Raw genomic sequence first — 18,555 nt, 5'->3', positions numbered from 1 at the left:
CTTGGAAGTACTAATTCTCATTCCTGCTGCTTCACCACTCCAGTGCGAGATGGAGGTCACCACCCAATGACACCAACAGAGCCACATCATCTGCAAAAAGCAAAGATGAGATCCTGAGGCCATGGAGCCCCTCCATCAATTGGCTATGCCCAGGTATTCTATCCATAAAAACTATGAACAGAGTCAGTGACAGGGCAGCCATGGTGGAGTCCAACACCCTCCAGAAACAAATCTAACTTACTGCCGGCAGTATGAACCAAACTCTCACTAAAGATAAACAGGGACTGATTGGCCCATAACGACTGGCCAGACACCCCCCACAGGATAACCAGAGGGACCAGGTTGAATGCCTTCTCCAAGTCGACAAAGCACACGTAGACTGGTTGGGCACCCTCAAATGTCCTCAAGAGCAGCGGTCCCCAACCTCTGGGCCATGGACTGGTACCGGTCCGTGAGTCGTTTAGTACCGGGCCGCAAGAGTTGAGGCTCGGGTGTGAAATTTATGGTTTTCAGGGTTGTTATTGGGGGGTTTTTTTGTTTTTATCGTTAACTCGGTTTACCTGGGTCTTTTCCCATGTGTTATGAATAAATCTTCCTTTTTTTGGTAGCGGTACTGGTTTTATTTCATTATATTTAGCCGCGACACCTTAAAGGCCGGTCCATGAAAATATTTTCGGACATAAACCGGGGACCGCTGCTCAAGAGGATAAAGAGCTGGTTGTTCCTCCTGGATCAGAGGTTGACTAACAGATAGGCTCTCCTCTCCAGTACCCTGGGATAGACTTTCCCAGGGATGCTGAGGAGTGTGATCCGCCTATAGTTGGAGCACACCCTGCAGTCCTCCTTCTTAAACAGGGAACCACCGCTTCAGTCAGTTTTACAAACCAGTTGTTTTTAATATTTTTATGATGGACACAAAGACTCATGAAAAGCTCTGCATTGATCATTAACGAAAAGGTTTTGTGGTGTTTATTTTGGTTGTTTTGTGCAGACTGCTCATGTGTTGTGCATGTGTGATGTGGTTTCCAGTCTTTGTGTGACCAAGAAGAGGTTTAGACAGCAATAGGCCACCATAACAGACTCTCGCAGCGATTAATCACATCAGGCCAGCGTTGACCTTCAGTGTGGCTGTTAAAGTGTTGAATACATTCATATACAAGTAACCTTGCTGTAAAAGGACTAAAGTATATGCAAGAACAGGCAGTCAAATTTTAGAAAGCTCTTTATGGAGATTACAGTAAGAACCCTAAAATAAAACTACTGTATAATAACAATGCTATAAATGCTACATGCTGTAAAGCTTTTATTCTCTGTAAAATATTTTACAGTAAGAAACTATAGGGCTGTAAATAACACTATATATAAATATAAATATAGGCCATTTAACAAACATTTGAAATTCTTAGTATACCTAACATGCAAATAGAAAAAAACATGAATGAAAAACTAAGGAGTAAATGTAGGTAAAGAAACTGCACTGTTTCAGTTAAGCTTTGTTGCCGTATTTAGCATACCCTTTCCAAAAATCACAGGTAGACCTAAAGGTGCTCACACTCTCACGCTCTGTCATTGCTACTTGTGTAAGCAAAACCACACTAGCATGGCATTGCTGCTGACATAATGTCAGGCAAGTAAACAGGGACTCAGACCTGGCAACCCGCTGCATTGCAATCATTTGATTATTTGGTTGAGGGAGTGCTTTGCAACCACATTAGTAGGTGTGGGGGACGGAAACAGAGGGAGTGTGTAGGGAGGGCTTAGGGGAATGAGTCAGAGTTGCTTTTTATAAACGACAGGAAATCAGTCTCCCATATTAGTTACTTTAGGAGAGAGTTAATTAAACATGGCAGCCTTCCAAGTAAAGGCGCTAACACTGCAAATGCTGTCATTACCTCTGACTTATCGGGCCATTCTCTGACTGAAGGGAGATAACAGGTAATATGACCTGGAAACAATACATTAGTAGCTGGAAACAATACGCAATCTAACAGACACTGACTAACAGAGAAAAATGTTATCACCAGCTGCACACAACCTGTGTTTCTACAGTACAAATCATCACCATGGTTATGCACATAAAAGAATATGAAACAGTCAGGCTGTAGCAGCCTGTGTGCCAGCAGCTGGCATCCTTGGTGCTCAGATGTCAGTGGACTGTTAATTAGCCAGGACACACAGTGCTGGTCATGCTGGGATCAAAGAACTTTTCCAGTAAGTGTTTCAGGGAAAAGTGACCACCACAAGAACAACACGAGGAGTTTTTCCTTTTAGCACCAATCTGACATCTTTCTAAAATGCCTCCTCTCAACTTTTCTTGCTCCATTTAATGACCATACTTCTGCCTTCTGCCTTTCACCCATTTTCCCATTTTGAAATGGTATTATTGTGTGTGTGTGTGTGTGTGTGTGTGTGTGTGTGTGTGTGTGTGTGTGTTTTGTTCAGTTTTAGCTATTTGTGTCTTTAAGCACTTTGTAACAAACAAGCCTCATAAAATTATGGAAAACATGGTGCTTCTGTAGAAATGAGACAGACACATCCTACTTTTCTCATCTGCTGTCTAAGTAAGAAATAAATGTAAAGCAGTATAAGTGGTATTTGTAATTGTTTGCAGAGGTTTCTTTGTGTGTGTGTGTGTGTGTGTGTGTGTGTGTGTGTGTGTGTGTGTGTGTGTGTGTGTGTGTGTGAACAAGAGACAGTAAGGGAGGAAGAGAGAGAAATTGTGGTATCCATGGCAGCAAGTGGGTTTCATTTCCTATTTGCCCTTTTTATTCAGTGCTACTCATCTGCGTCCTTGCAAAGTCACATGCATACACTGAACACTTCAGTCACTGTCAGGCTGCATGAAACCATAATATTCAAGGGCTGAATGTACACATTTAGATTCAGCAGGTGTTCTCTTTAAGGACAATTCAGCAGATGTTTTTCTGTCGTACATCTTCTTACAATTACACCCAGTTATGGAGTGTCCTTGGGCCTGTCTCTCAACGCTCTGTATTTCTTCTTTCACTTTGCATCTTGGCAGATGGCTGCCCTTCTCTGAACCTGATTCTTCCACATTTTTCTTCCTATTAAAAGGGAGTTCTTCTTTTCCACTGTTCACAAGTGCTTCCTCATAGGGAACCGTCAGGTTTCTGGAGTTTTCACTCTTTATTGTAGGGCCTTTACCTTATTAAGCCAATTGAGGTTATGAACTGGCGCTTAAAAATTCAAATTGATTTGAATTGCACAACCAATTGGTTTCTATCACCTCTGCTGAGGCTTATAATTTAGTTTGGAAAACTTAAAATCCAGTGCTCGCCATCTTCTGTTCCTCTGAATCCAGCAAAGTTTGTTATCTAGCACGCCCTAATAAATGAAATGAATATGCTATTATAGTTTAGTATTGTTGCTGAGACTGAGCAATGACAGCTCCTATATAGTGCTCATTATGCCGAGGCTCAGAAGCAAGAATATCTATATCACTGCACACAAACATTCAATCATTCTCTGTAATTCTCCCATGTACAAACAGACATGCCATCTCTTCATACACACAGTAATCTGTGCCCAAGGCCTATGTGATTATGACATTTGAATGGCAGGCCTGCCCTTTTCAGGTGGTGTGCGCTGAGAGCTGCCCTTGTGAGAAGTCACAGTGCTCCCACTATAGATGACTAACACCGAAGATGAGACCCCTCTCTAACTCTGTGCCCTCCCACTGCCTTTCTCCCTTCTTCTTCAGCTCCTCTGCTTTCAGCCACTTCAACCTTGCTTCTTAGATCATTTTCTCTCTGTGACTCCCTTTCCTGTGACACTCTGCCTGACTCAAGAAGTGATGTGGTCCCGTCCAAGAATTCTTCACAGAAAATTCTTGGGTCCCCAGTCTGGGCATGTAGCATTCATTTTCAGTTGGTGGGCTGCTTTTATGTCTGAATGTGAAAATTGAAATAGAATAAACATGACACATGCTCAAAGTCTCAACACAGAAGAAACGAAGGTCTTTGTAGAGCAGAAAGCTTTATTTATCACTGTGCAGCTCAGTCATAGGAATAAAAGGCAATATCTGCATGAAAAGAAAGGCGGTATGATGATTTCTTTCCATGTGAATTTGTAAATTGGCCAACCTTTACTAACTAAAAGCTTTTGTTCTAGGAAATGGTTCACATCATCATTTCACTTCATATCTTGGAGAAAGAGAAAATGAAGTCTTCATCAGAGTATACTGTCTTCTCATATAAAACTTGCACAAACCCATATTACGGCTAAGTTTACTTGCTACATCATATTTTAATCTGGCTGTTAGAGGCAGTATTTCAATATTACCGGCATACATTGAATCCTTTCTGGACTTTCATGACACCATCAGACGTGGTTGCTGAGTGACACATGACCCCGAGGCTCTGTGACAGTGCTGAGACTGATCAAAAGACCCAATCACTCAAGTGAAGAGCCAGCTGTATCCATTTCAAAGTCTAGAAAAAAACTGAAAGCTTGCTGAAGAGACATATCATTTAAACCAATTAGATAGATTTAAGGGTCTCAAACAGAATCTACTTTAGAGACATGTATCTTCAGCATGTCTACATTTCAGCTGAGTAAAACAATCTCGTGTTTACTTAATCTCTGTTTTGTAGATGATCCGAAAGAGTGCGGGAGAGTTTCAGATGCTTTGGTAATCCAGAATATTGAATAATGGAAGTGGCAATAGTAATATTATTTTGTTCCTGCCTTTCATGATAGCAATTGCCTTCGGATGTGCTACACCTTTGAAGTCTCATCTCTCTGATCCGTCCAACTTTCCTCACTTTTCCATTCTAAAGATGTGCGTTAAACAAGGTTTCCATGGCGACAACTCCTCTTTGCAACACAAAGAGATGCAAGATAGCTTAATTGGTCACTACATCCATGAACTCCATGTCTTGTATATATGACTCATTGTGCACTAAAGACCTTTATCTACAAGACCCCACGTCCTGAGAATACAGTGCCATATGTACAGCTTTGTGTCTTGATATTGAACATCACTGCTGTCATCGATGTCAACTTGTTAGATGTCACTGTAAATCTGTTGAAAACTTAACAGACTTTTTTTAAGGGCTAGGTTTAGTCATTTTTGCCAAAATCTAAAACACCAATATGCGCTTTCCTTTTACCCAAACCTGTCTTGCATAAAAGCCACCCTCCTTGAGCCTGGTTAGCTTACCAATCATTTAAGAATAGCATAGAATAGAATAGAATAGAGAGAGAGAGATGACTAACTCTTCCTTCACAAACCACCACTTTTCAAAAGGTCATACCTATTTGGATTTAGAGTCAGATCACAGGTAACTTCATCCTGACAGAGCTCCCGATTAATGCCAGATTCATTACTGTAGTGTTCATAATGCAAATAACATTATAGCGGTGTCTAGAATCCTGCTGACTCATGCACACATATTGAGGAGATGACAATAATCATAGTTCAGTGAAGCATCCTAATATAAACCTGTGGGCAATAGTAGTTTTTTTTTTACTCTAAGAGAACGTGCTTACTTACAATGACCAGGGTTATCAGGTCATTCTGTCCTTCAAACCCTATGTGAAAATGACAAATAGATACAAATACACTGGGTTGATCTGCAAAACCAAGACACAGCTAATAAATTAGTAATAAAATAAATATAGATGAAGTTGCTTCCTGAATTCCTGGGATGGATAGCTCACTACACTGTCATTGCTCGACCCATGCTTTAAAGTCCTTCTTGGAGCTAAAAGTGGAAAAACGGAGTCCTGTGGAAGAGCACTGCAGAGGAGCACTGTAATTTGGCTTTAGTCTACATGATGGAGCACGTAAAGCCACAGCACTCTTTCAGGAGGGTGAGTCCTGTCTTGGTGAAGGGCGAAGACGTCTGCTGAGCCCTGGCTGGTGCCCTTCTGGTTGGCACACCTGTAACACGGTACAATGAACTGGGTTGTATTTATGTATTGCAAAAGACATCTACATGTGTGTGCACACATGCATACACAGCAAGATCACTCAATGTATACTGTACACTGTATAAACAAGTTCTGATCATTAATGCCTTTATGGCAAAGACCATAAGTACATGACCTGATGCATGCTCAATCATCCAACTAAGGAAATTCCCCAGAAATTGATTCTGTTCATCTGGAAGTAGCAAAACCCAAGTGACAGCAGAATGCAGGTTTCCTCAAGACTGAAGAAGTCATTTGGATGAGTGATGAAACATTTCTCCCACTGAAAAACGCTGCATCCAGATGAACAGAATCAATTTTTGGGGAACATAAATACATACATTTTTCAGTCAGGTCTAAAGCACAGTCTCAGCACACCCATTTTCCATTTTATCAGTCGTATTTATATAGTTATGAGTGGATACTTTCACAAAAGACAATATTTCAGCTTTCATGACTGAATACCTGTCTTCTTCAGATTTCTTGGCAATTTGGACTTCAGAAAATCTGCCATTTCTTTATCTTCCTCTTTCTCCCTGTAAAAATGAATACATATGGAATACTACAATTACAAAGTAAAACACTAAAAAATGACAAAGCTGTTATGACCTAAATTTCCCCCTGTTCCAGAAATATTAAAAAAAAAATCTTTTCCACAGGTATTCTTTCATTATCCGAAGCATCCTTAAAAATCAAGAAGGCTGGTTTTTACTTAAGCAGAGAGATGAAACATCCTCCCCAGACACCCACTAGATAAGCGAGCTAATGCACCTCTGGCAGTTAAGATTTCCTGGCAAAGGTTTCTATACGCTTAGTGCATATTAGTGAATGTCGCAGTCTCATTTTGTGTTATTTGAATACAGCCCCCGATGCAAATAAGTGTATATAACTTGGATACTTGCAGTGTTTATTGTATATGGATATATGTCATATTTTAAAGTGATATCTAATGAATTATATTCAGTTGAAAATATATTAATGTGTCTCAAAGATAAAAACACTTGGGTAAAGACCGCAGAGAGATTTCTCCTGTGATAAACAGTCCTGATTTTATAAAAGTAAAGTAAAATAACAGAAGAGAGAGCTTTATATTTATGAGCATGGACAACATGGCCTTGGGCGCTGTCACATGCATCCTCTCCTCTCTGCACCCATTAACACGCTGCCGTTCTCCTTCTTCGTGGCTCTCACCTTCCAAGCAGCCCTGCAGCTATTTCACAGCATGCCTGTCAGCTGCCAGCAGAAAGCGCTGCTCAGACAAACTAACAGTGTTTCATACACTCTGAGATCAAACCTAGAAAACATGCTTATTATTCTACACGTGGTTGTCCACTCGCAGGCAACATTAGATTTCAAGCTATGCAAATTAAATGTGAAATGTTTGAACCTGTGAGGATGAATACGCTACTCTTCATCCTCACAGCAAAGCATCTGGGTCAACATTTTAAGATGCATTTATTTTCTATTGCTGCAAAATGGAAAAACTGGAAGTCGATTGCAGTAGATCTCAAAAACAACATGAACAGTTTAGGTGCATTTGTCCTTAAAGCACCTACTACACATTTGACCTATGGTAAGCCTGCTTTAAACTGATAAGCAATGATGATGCACTATGTGTCATTTCCACATCAGTTGGCTCATTAAACCTATTTCTTTTTTCTTTTCTTTTTTAATCAGCAGGAGCTCCCCTTGCAGAGCTCATTGATGCACCCTGACACATCTTTAATTGAAATGGCTCTCTGCTGCGCGCTCTGTGGGACCCTCACTCACAGCAACGCGCCCGAGGAAACATTCCATTTTTTTCATGGGGAGCAAAAGAACTCCTTTGTGGAGCCATGCATATTTTGGGTGCTGAACTGAGAGAAAAATTTATCAGCATTAGTGACTACTGAGGAGGTGCGAATCTGTGGCTTATCAGTCATTATAAAGATTTTAAGGAGGGATGAAAGATGAAAAAAACCATATCAAGCTTTTTTCCCTACATGTACCTCGATGAGACTGCAAGAGTAATGTAGGTGCACTGCATATGCATTTTTAATGATTCACTCAGATTTCATGTGTGGAGGTGACCAAAGAACTCCAGTGTAGGCTATCTGTAAATCACTGAGATGAAAGCACACCTGAGACGTTCAAATTCAACATCATCCACGAGGAAATCTCTGGTCTCTACCAGCTTTTGGATCTGCTGCAGCAGCTCTTCCTCCTTCTGCCGGTCATCACTGGACTTGTCATTATCTGGAATAGCACAAAAGAAAACGACATCAGAACTATGTCCCACATTAGCTACTTTCAGTAATATGTTATTGTTTGTGCACACAGATGAATGAACAGCTAGCTATAATAACGCACATGCAAAAATTTAGATTGATCCTTCAGTTGACTTCAATCATTTATAGTTAAGAGTTAAGATGAAACCTATGGAAAAAGCCAGGATGTGGTTAGCTCAGCTCAGTATAAAGACCAGAAGCAAAGGAAACACTTTATCAAGCTCTTTAAAACAACGCACCTAACATTAGTTGAGTTCTTGATCAACCATCAGTGGCTAAGTTATTTATTGTAAATTGTTTGCTTCATCTGTTAATAGAAAACAGCACTGCAGAGCAGGTTTGGAGAGTTGGATAAGATGTCCAAAATTATTTTTGCATCTCTGTTGTTTACTTCCATTTGTTTATGCTAAGCCATAATCAAACTTTTAGATAAGGCATGAATATTAGAAATTGCCTGTCCAGCTGTTTCCCCTTGCTCTTTATGCTAACATAGCTAAGCACTTGCTGGCTCCAGCTCCAAATGTGTGGGAGTGGAATTGATCTACTCATCCAGTTCTTGGCAACAGAGTGAATAAACCTATTCCCCAATATGTCATAATGATTTTGTTTGTTTGTTTGTTTGTTTTGGTCCAATAGCAGCAATCATGAACACCCAAAGGACTTCTACCTGGTATGGACACTAATTTGTGAAGCTCCTTCTTCAGACGAGTAATCTCTTTGCACAGCTGAATGTCATCCATCCTGTTCAGGCATGATGGCGTAAAAGAAACACAAGCACACATAAACAGAAAAAGGAGCACTTATGTAAGCACTGCAGATGATGAAAATCAGAGCACATTATACGTTACATGTTCCAACATTACTTTGCAATTAATGTAAGTAACATATTTTGTTTTTTACTAAAGGCTTTTTCTTGTTTTTTTCATATACATATCGCTTCATCCATATATGTTATTAAACAGAATTCATGGTCAGTAGTTTGCCAGGGTATAATGGTTAGGGTTATATTATTTAAAGACAAACCCACTTAAAGAGCTTATTAGACAAATACAGTTCTCATGTAGCCTGGGATAAAGACTGGTGACTCAGAGAATTGATTAATTCAGTCAGAGAAAGGCTTACTAATGGGACTTTACATCATCATTTAGCAGCAAACAGGTATTTGAAACTGATAGTGTCTCTGGAGTAAAAGCAAGCACTCAGTGCAAAATCCTCCAGGCTCTCCAGAGTTTGTGCATAAACCTTCATCCTGCCCCTGAATGTTCATGATGTTCAGCAAGGCCATTACCATCATTACCATCAGCAAGAAGGAGGCATTGTCTGTACTTACCATCTCACTGGGAAATGAGATAATGACCTCATCAAGAAATATGGACTTCTTAAGCAACCATTTTCTGTCATGGTAAAAAATAAAAAGAACTGTGCCTGCTGAACAAAAAACAAAAAACATCTTCACCATACATGAAATACTACTGAATCCCTGGTTGCCATGTCAATAAAATGACAAAGAGAAATATAATGCGGTCGTCATTATCGTCTGGCCTCAACTGCTATGAGACGCTGTGGATGACCCTTAAAAGTAGATTTATGGGGATGGACGACCGTATTCAGGAGTAAACTTTTGCTTCACTCCTGAATAGGAAAAAAAAAGAAATTCAGACAGAGAAAGCTTGTTATTGATCTTATATTTAACAAAGGAGGTGACACAATCTTTTCTGAGCAGAAATCCCTGGAGCAGGTCTCAGCCAGATAGCCCTTCTCTGTTTCAATGACCCTTCACAGAATCAGTGTGAGTGGATCATTACTGATAGTGAAGAGGGATGGAAGCTCCTCCGTGCCTTGCTTGTCAAGCAAGAGGCCATTGCATGAACTCTATATCCTATGAACTGACTTTTATTAAGAACCACACACACACAGGCTCAGAAGAGGACACACACACACTCACACATATTACACACATTCATCATTGTCAATAGAAAAAGAGACTCAACGCCACACTGGTCTACCTGTCATGTCAGATCCCATCCTTACATGAGCATCTGATAAAATGGCCAATGGCCAAGAGATGGCGATTTGGAATAGAAACTTAACTTCCAAAAAAAATTTAAAAATCCTGGTATTTGTTTGCATGAAGACCCCTGAAAAAAGCTGCTTCCATTGCTACTCTAGTCTCCATTTCCTCCTTACCCACTCTTTCGGTCTTTCAGTCTCCCATTTTTCCATTTGCTTGACTCTTGCTTGCTACTCCACACACGTCACTCCTCGCATTCCCCCTGCCATCTGAGCAGGGCAACTGCCTATCTTCCAGAGGAGTATATGAATAAATATCCATGCATTAGCTGGCTTTGTGAAAGCTGTAGTGGAGCCATTGAAATTTTAATGGGGGCCAGTTTGGGGTGTGGTTGAAGGGACAGACAAAAATTAGGTTTTATTTCTGAAACGTGTCTGAAATGATTACGCTGCTCTTAATAGGGAAAGCATCACTGCACGTTTTATAGGTTGTTTTGTTTAATTACTGCACAACTCTGAATCCTTTATCTTATTCAGATTTACTACAGAATCTATAAGTTGCCCTCCAGGACTGATGGAGACAACCATAAGATCGATCTCAAATAAGATCGAGGTGCATTTGAAGCATCTAAACTAAAAATGTACACAATGATCCAAGTTTCAAAACTGACTTCTACAAATCTAATTTAAAATATTAGTACATTCTTGTAACTAAATTCGTGTCACTCCATCAATCAGTCAATTTTTTTAGCGACTTTTGAAGGATAAGTTTGGTTTTAAAATGTTTATGCATCAGCAAAAATAGGCCAAAGATTAGATATGCATGTTAACGTAATTTTAGCTAGTAACAAAGTGTCAACATCACGCTTAAAGGTAAGCCTAACCACATCTCAGGCAGACAAATTTCAAAGCTGTGCAGCTTCTGAAATGTGAGCTGAGCCCAAGATGGATATTTACACTCATGCACCACTCTGCAACCTTCTTGTTCTTAGTTTCTGCCTTGCAGAATACAGAAAGTGCACATTCTTGAATTAGTGATTGCTCTGGGTGTAAATTGTGGCACGATGTACAAAACATAAAAGACATTAATTACTTTACATGGGTTTTATAGGCTTAAATGATCATAATACACACTGTAATGATCTTTTAGATGTAGATTTAAAAAAAGACCCTACTTGTTCAATTGTAAGGTCCAATTTTTCATTTACTAGTGGTAAATATTTAACAACAACACGGCTGTATCTAAATTTTTCATGCATTAATTTTACCTTCTGTTGTGCAAATTTAAGCAAATAATATTGACCAAATAACTCATCTGCCAGTTTAACTAAAATCTAACAAGCAATGAATTTTCACACCCACAGCAAACAGATCTACTGCTAAACAGTGTTTTTAAGTCCTCACATGTATCTGAGCTCTGACTCTCTCCTAACCAAGACATCCCTGATCCTCTCAATCTTAAAGAGCTCCCCCTCGATGTCATCCACGGTGATGGTGGAGTCTGCCATGGACACCACGTCGTCCTCTGAAAGAGAGACAGCGAGAGACTTAGTGTTTCTGAATGTTGGACGAAAGACCACACACTGGAAGAAAATGCAACATGCCTAACAATGCATTTAGATTATCGACTCTTTTAAAAAATACCACACACAGATTGATGCGTGTGCACACTTTTGAAGATGATCTGCTGTGGCATTTCAGAACAATAACTGCATATGAATTTGCATTTTAAACTGTATAAACAGCTGCAGCAGAAATTGCTGCGAGATGAGCAGAAGAGCAGAGTGTCACAGCCAAATTACTATGTGTCAGCAGCTGGCACAACTTGCATGGCTGTCGCCCACACACACACATAACTGTGCATACACACAAACACTCATGATGGGTTAGGCCAGGAAGTAAGGCAGTAAAGCTGTCAACCCCTTCCACTGCAGTTTTGTTTACACTGCCATGTTGCACTGTACAAAGACTTCATTAAGTCTCTAACTGCCTGTCCCTATGCATAAAGAGAAAAAATATACATTCTATTCCATGTTGTTACATTTAAAGTTTTTTATTAATTCTACATATCGTTTTTAATTTTGCAGTTGCCTGTTTTTATCATTTGCACATGTGCTGTTCATAAATAAAATGTACAATCTGCAGGTATGTGACTATGTGATATTCTTGTTTTGCATAGACTAGAATACACGCACAGCATTTAATACTTCTGTGTGCTGTGCTTAAAAGACATTTAATAATTAACTACTGGCCACAAAATAACTTACAATGAACGAATCTGTGGTATGTGCACATCGATATTTGTGTTTAAGCAGTTAAACAGTCATTTCTAACACAGAGATCCTTGACGACTTCCAACAAAAGCCTAATGGCTGATAAATAAAGAAGAAGAAAAACAATTTTAACATAAACCAGTGACACACTCCGGGGCCTGATCAACCCTGACAGGGCCTCCTTGGATGAGGGTGTCTAGTGATAATGGCCGAAACACCCGATGAATCCAAGGTCCACTACTGACGATGTGTCCCACATTTTAACAATTTATATCAGATCTCTAATCCCTAAACCTAACCAGGGAAAATGGCAGATTAGCCTGGGTAAAAGAACGAAAGTTGAGGCACACAACGATGTGTGCTGCTGGTAAAGTTCCTGGGCTGCTTTTCCTCATAACAGCCATCCCTCAGGATTTTCTCCATTAAAAGCAATGCATTGTCCGGGATTGTAACATCTAGTCCTTTACTGAATCAATTAAGAAAGAACAACTGGGAGGAAAAACCCTTGAACTGTGTTAAGGGTGTTTATTTTGCATAGTTTGCCCACCAGAGGGCATTCTGCAACTTCTTTGTTTGCCACACTTGTGGAAATTAAACATAACAACCAGCTCGTCTGAGTAAAGTCGCTTAAAGAGGAACTTGTTGTGACAATAAAACAAGAAAATTTTTTAAATTGCACTGTTATAATATCTTAGCAAGGAGTCATAACTAACATAATAAATGTTGGATTTCATGTGTCTGAAAGAAAAAAGTAATTGGCCGACATATCAGCTTGTTAAATCACCAAATATCAGTACAGGTATCGGTCTAAATAATGCGACATCTGTCAGGCTCCAGATTCATCATAAGAAATCAGTTAAAATGTTAAAACATTAACCCACAATAAAAATTTGCAAAACTTGCTGAAAATAGACACAATCTGTCCCAAAGCATCCAGAAGACCTCAAAATATTTCATAGACAGCAGCTGCTGTACACTGTGAGCAGCAGAAGCAGCTTCACTGATCTCAACCAATAAACAGCTGCTAAATCAAACATTAAACTGCAACAAATTTCTATCAAAACATTTACTTTAGCCATGTAGATCAGAAAACACAGGCAAAAACCTAATACAAATATAAGCTGACCTTTTTAAAAGTAGATGGCTGAAGAGCGACGATGACAGCTACTGTGACTTTATAACTGAAACAGGTCACCTCTTGTCTTGAGTTGTTCCTTTTACCAGTGTAGCGGTGCTGGACACCTGTCACTTCGCTGCAGAGAGCAGCCTTACATAATGGGCTGAGAGGAACACAGCCAGGGAGATACCACTTCTGACAGTCTGTCCCTGTTTCCTCCTGAGGTCATTAAAGTCTTTCTACATACACACCATTACTTAATGGAGCTCTAGTATGGAATCTCTATTCAAGCCTCAATTAGCCCTGGGGGGGGGAGCAGAGCTGTCTAGGTTCAAAGTGCAGTGAAAACACTTATTCTGCACTAGCCTGACAAAAAAGCAGAATAGAAATTCAAACTCCAGGGTGACTTCAGGGTAAAAGCATTAACCATACTTCATGATAACTGCAGGTTTACATGGACTCACATTGCTATGAAAGATTAGCTTGTGTTTTTTTGCTGCACAAGAGACATCCGTGTGACATCAGTGTAGCATCAACACAACCCTGATGCTTTAGAACAGAGAGCACTGACTGACATGAACATAAACTGTTACTGGGGATATTTACTTGAAAGACATCAACGTCACATGCATTTCTAATATCTTAATTACACAAGGAACCCCCCCTCCCAAAAAAGAGATTTTTATAAAACAGTGTATAACCTTAATCTTAAAATATTATTTCTAGCTGACAATAGAAATTGGAAGCTTTCCATGAGCAAAAAAATAAGAGATGGTGATAATTGGTTCCCCATGCCTCTGGTCTTTTGTTCATTATTTCTCAGCAATTTGGTTCTACTGTCTTACTTTAAAACTGTAAAAACTAGAAATGGGTGTCATCAGATTTCAAAAAACACATGTTGACCTTTGAGCCAGTGTGCTTTCTCACTTTATTTCCAAGTATAGAGAATAAGAACTACTCTAATGACTGTCTATGGAGCTGGAGCCAGGAGGCAATTAGCTCAGCTTATCGCAAACACTTGAAGTGCAGGGAAATCAGTGTTTAACTGAAGCAATCTGTTTCAGTCTCTTTACCTGCTGTGCCAACTCTGCTTGTTATCAAAATTACAGACATGAAATGTCTCCAGTAAAAAGGTGACATTGGATTGTAAAAAAAATGGAGTAGACTTGTGTTAAGTGTTTAACCTTTTTTTTTTTATCTTTTTGACATGGGAACACATTTAGTCACAGCAGTGTGGGCACTTCCCAAACATTTAGCACTGCTAGTTGTCTTTAGTGGAACTGACACAAGGCTATTAGCTTTAAGTTAGAAAGCTTCATTGTGGCATGATCGGAGGACTTCACACTTAGTTTTGGGGGTTTAGTTTCAGTTAGGTGTAGGTAAGTGTTCAGTTTTGGTTCTTAGATGTGATATGTAAGGTTATTGTGGCATAGAGGGAAGTGAAAGCAAAACAAAACAGTTGCTAACAAGAGACAGCACAGTATTTAATCTGGCCACCTGGGTTTTACATAATGAAATGCAATGTTCAAATTACACTACTCTGCTGAACTTTCGGAAATTCCCAGTCTCTCAGTCATTTTAAAACACTGTTTAAAACCTAGTTATTCTCACTCGCTTTCAGTTGTAGTTGAACAGGGTACTCTGACTTGTATTAGCTCAGTCTTATTTACTTTATTTGATCATATTTAGTGTATATTTACTGTTGATGTAGTGATGTATGAGTAGTATGTACAGCACTTTGGTCAGCTGACATTATTTTAAAATGAGCTACAAAAATAAAGACTGACTTGACACAAAAAGACATCGCAGCCACTTTGAAGATAAATATTACAGACAATTCACTACATGTATGGCTACTCAAATACTCGCTGAAGCTTCTTTTTAAACACGATTATGGATTTTCCTATCTGGGTTAAACACTATAATGTGTCCTGATGTCGTGAAAAACTCTTGGCTTGCTTTTGTAGTATTCTTTGGGTCATTATCCATTTGCACTGTGAAGTGTTGTCCAATTAGTTTAGCAGCATTTGGCCAAATCTGAGCAGAGAGTATAGCCCTGTACACTTCAGAAATCATCCCGTTACTTCTGTCAGGAGTCACATCATCAAAAAACACTCGTGACCTGGTCCCACTGGCAATCATACAAGCCCATACCATAACACTGCCTCTACCATGTTTGATAGATGATGTGGTATACTTTGGATGTTTTTCTGCTTCTGCATACTTTTCTCTTTGCATCATTATAGTGCAAAAAATGACTTCTTTTCAGAACTGCGCAGTGTCTTTTACATTTTTTCCCGACAAAGCCTAATTTGGTCTTCCTGTTCTTATATATAAGCAGTGGTGTGCACCTTGTTGTAAACCCTCTGTATTTCCATTCGTGATTGTGGGCCTAAACAATGGTACGTCCACCTCTTGACTTGGTTAAATGTTGTGAAGTTTTTTTTCTTAACCATGGAAATACTTCTGTCACTATGAATAGGGATTTTCCCATCTGTTTTTAACACTGTATTGTATCCTGGGGTCAGATCTATTATTACATGGGTCGTCAACAACATAAAGTCAAATGCACTGTGAATTATATCATTAGACACAATATGCTCTGCTGCAAAGGCTCTCTAAGACAAGTAATTCTGCCACTGAGCAGTTATGACTCATCACTAGACTTCCTTTACACCTTCTCTCTGTTCTCTCACTGTTAGTGTTTCTCATCTGCCTTTGCTTCGCCTCACTCTGTATCTCTCCTACTCTGCCCTGCCCTTCTTTTCATCCAAACCCCTAAAGATGTGAATTAAATTATGAGCTCAGTTTTACTCTTTTCTTTGACTCCAACTTTCTCTCTTACACTGCCCTGATACGTTCTATGCCTAATGAGGCAAACCATCATACTGACAGACAGATCAGCCTGATTAGAGACCCCAAGGCAAACACGGAGGAGAGAGAGGTGGGAAAATCATTTAGTGTACAGGAAAAACATAGAGGGCTTAACAGAGAATCTGCATTAAAAAACCCCAAAAAACATTACAATTTAAAAAACAGAAATGCTGCTAATTAATAGTTAAAGTCACTTTCCTTAAAAATAAATTTTCACTTGCCTTTTTTCATTCATTATTTGAATACTAGACTGTTATTCAGACAAATCACGGCACATGTAGGCATGACAGGCTGGTGGGCATTTTGCTGAGAAAATGTAATCTGTCTAATAGAATTAATGTCATAAAGAGGCGTAAATGAGTTATCCTTTTAGTTACTAATAGATGATGCCAGCGTCCTGCCAAGACCCACATGTGGGCTATTATTCCTTATTTGAATAGCTGGTCTCTAAGTAACCTCCCCTTACTTTTAATCAAGCAAGAAAACAAACAGGCACACACACACACACACACACACACACTGCCACTCAATAGACACCTGTGGATTCTTGACATTTTCTGAGCTGCAGCTTGTTCTGCTACTGCATAAATACATTGATCTGATCTATCAGTGTTGAAAACGCTCCCAATTAATTGTTAGTGCCTATTATTGTGTGTTTTACAAATTTCCCCATATATTTAGATTACATAGTTGTATAAACACAAGAAATAAACTTTACATAATGCATGTTTGTCAAACGAGGAACATATGTACTAATAAACGCAAAACGATATAAATATATTCAAAGACAGTGCTGTTTGTCGGAGGCCTACTACTGTTGTTTTTTAATATGCTCGGCACATAAAAATTATTAAGCTTATTTACTTTATACCAACATATAATCTAAATATGTTTTTTCCCTTTTGTGTGTGTGTACAAAGCTAATGAGGTCACTACAAGTTCACCAAACAGTTAAGACAGGAGACACTATTTGTAGCAATGCAATGCTAATGAGGACATTTCACACTAAAACCAGAATCCACAGAATTTAGTAATACTGCAGCGAACTAAAAACACATACACATACTTAAGACGTCATTTAAACGTGACTGACATTATCGAAAAGTAATTATAAACCAGCAATTGTTTACTAGATAACCTGCTTTGTGGGTGTCTCTGCTCCATTCAGTGCGCTCCAGTGAACCGTACTGATGCTTCTTATCCATCGGTCCAACAGCTGCTCCTCTATTCTCTGTGTGCTTCCAATCGCAGAGGCTGGGGAACAGCAAAGACAGCTACAGGGGAGGGTCTCGCAGTTGCTGTGCTTCATTAAGTCATCGCCAGTCAGTCAACAACCTGCTGAGACAGAGACAGCGCGATGCTCCAGTGATCCCCACCCGCTCCGACAGGTGACGGTGTGCGCGTGTGTGCGTGCGTGCATGTGCGCGTTTGCAGCCTGCTAGTGTTAATACCTGGTCAACGCAAACGCGGATTTGATAGCAAATAAATAGCGGCATCTGGTGGCACATGGATTCAATTACAGTTGGAGCCACAATTTGTCTGCCTCTGCACACCATTGCAGTGGGTTTATCATTGAAATAATCAATATGTGATTGAAGTCCAGACTTTTAGATTAAATTAAATGTTTTAGGAATTACAACAGTTTCCATAAATTGTTCTCCATTATCAGAGGCTCAGAATTAATTGGGCAAGTAAACATACTTTCAAGTGCATGGATCATTTTTATTTCTTTATTTATTTCCTGGGGGTAAAAATCAGTGGGAATCAGTGACTGTTTCCCCCCTTTGGATTCTCTGCAGCATCCACCTTCAGTTGATGCTTGTTTGTGGCTCACTCTGCGTTCAGTTTTGTCTTCAGTAAAGTGTCCTGTGTTTGGCTGACATCAGGTGACTGACTTCACAACTGAAGAATATCTCATTTCACTGAATGAGAAACTCCACTGGCAAGTATACAAGCCCATAACCAAACAGAGAGTATGTTATGCTTATGTCTTCTGCTAAATTCTTATTTGGTCTTCCTGTTCTTGAGTATGATAAGTGGTTTTGACCTTGTTGTGAACCCTGTTGTGTATTTCCATGAA

General features: G+C 39.5%; 1 protein-coding gene across 2 annotated transcripts; it reads right to left on the bottom strand.

Moving 5' to 3' along the window:
* Positions 1-3,979: 3,979 nt before the first annotated feature.
* pik3r6a (phosphoinositide-3-kinase, regulatory subunit 6a) lies at positions 3,980-17,922 on the bottom strand. Of its 2 annotated transcripts, none has more exons than XM_003447898.5 (6): positions 17,614-17,922; positions 11,616-11,736; positions 8,869-8,942; positions 8,055-8,169; positions 6,400-6,470; positions 3,980-5,905 (listed from the first exon to the last, which is right to left on the bottom strand). In XM_003447898.5, exons 1-6 carry the CDS (start codon positions 17,678-17,680, stop codon positions 5,793-5,795), a joined length of 561 nt encoding a protein of 186 aa, XP_003447946.1. In that variant the 5' UTR covers positions 17,681-17,922; the 3' UTR covers positions 3,980-5,792. The 2 variants fall into 2 exon arrangements, with proteins under 2 accessions (XP_003447946.1, XP_005470047.1); XM_005469990.4 differs by lacking the exon at positions 17,614-17,922 and adding an exon at positions 13,611-13,732.
* Between the last annotated feature and the right edge of the window lie 633 nt (positions 17,923-18,555).

Source organism: Oreochromis niloticus, linkage group LG6 (assembly GCF_001858045.2).
Source record: "Oreochromis niloticus isolate F11D_XX linkage group LG6, O_niloticus_UMD_NMBU, whole genome shotgun sequence".
Taxonomy (NCBI): Eukaryota; Metazoa; Chordata; class Actinopteri; order Cichliformes; family Cichlidae; genus Oreochromis; species Oreochromis niloticus.
The sequence above is the reverse complement of the archived record's forward strand: the minus strand, read 5'-3'. Positions and strand labels throughout refer to the sequence as shown.

Coding starts and splice junctions, on each gene's coding strand:
- pik3r6a (XM_003447898.5), bottom strand. CDS start 17,680: ATGGATAAGAAGCATCAGTACGGTTCACTGGAGCGCACTGAATGGAGC. Junction 11,737..17,613: donor CAGAGACACCCACAAAGCAG/GTTATCTAGTAA, acceptor TCTCTCTTTCAG/AGGACGACGTGGTGTCCATG. Junction 8,170..8,868: donor CAAATTAGTGTCCATACCAG/GTAGAAGTCCTT, acceptor GTGCTATTCCAG/ATAATGACAAGTCCAGTGAT.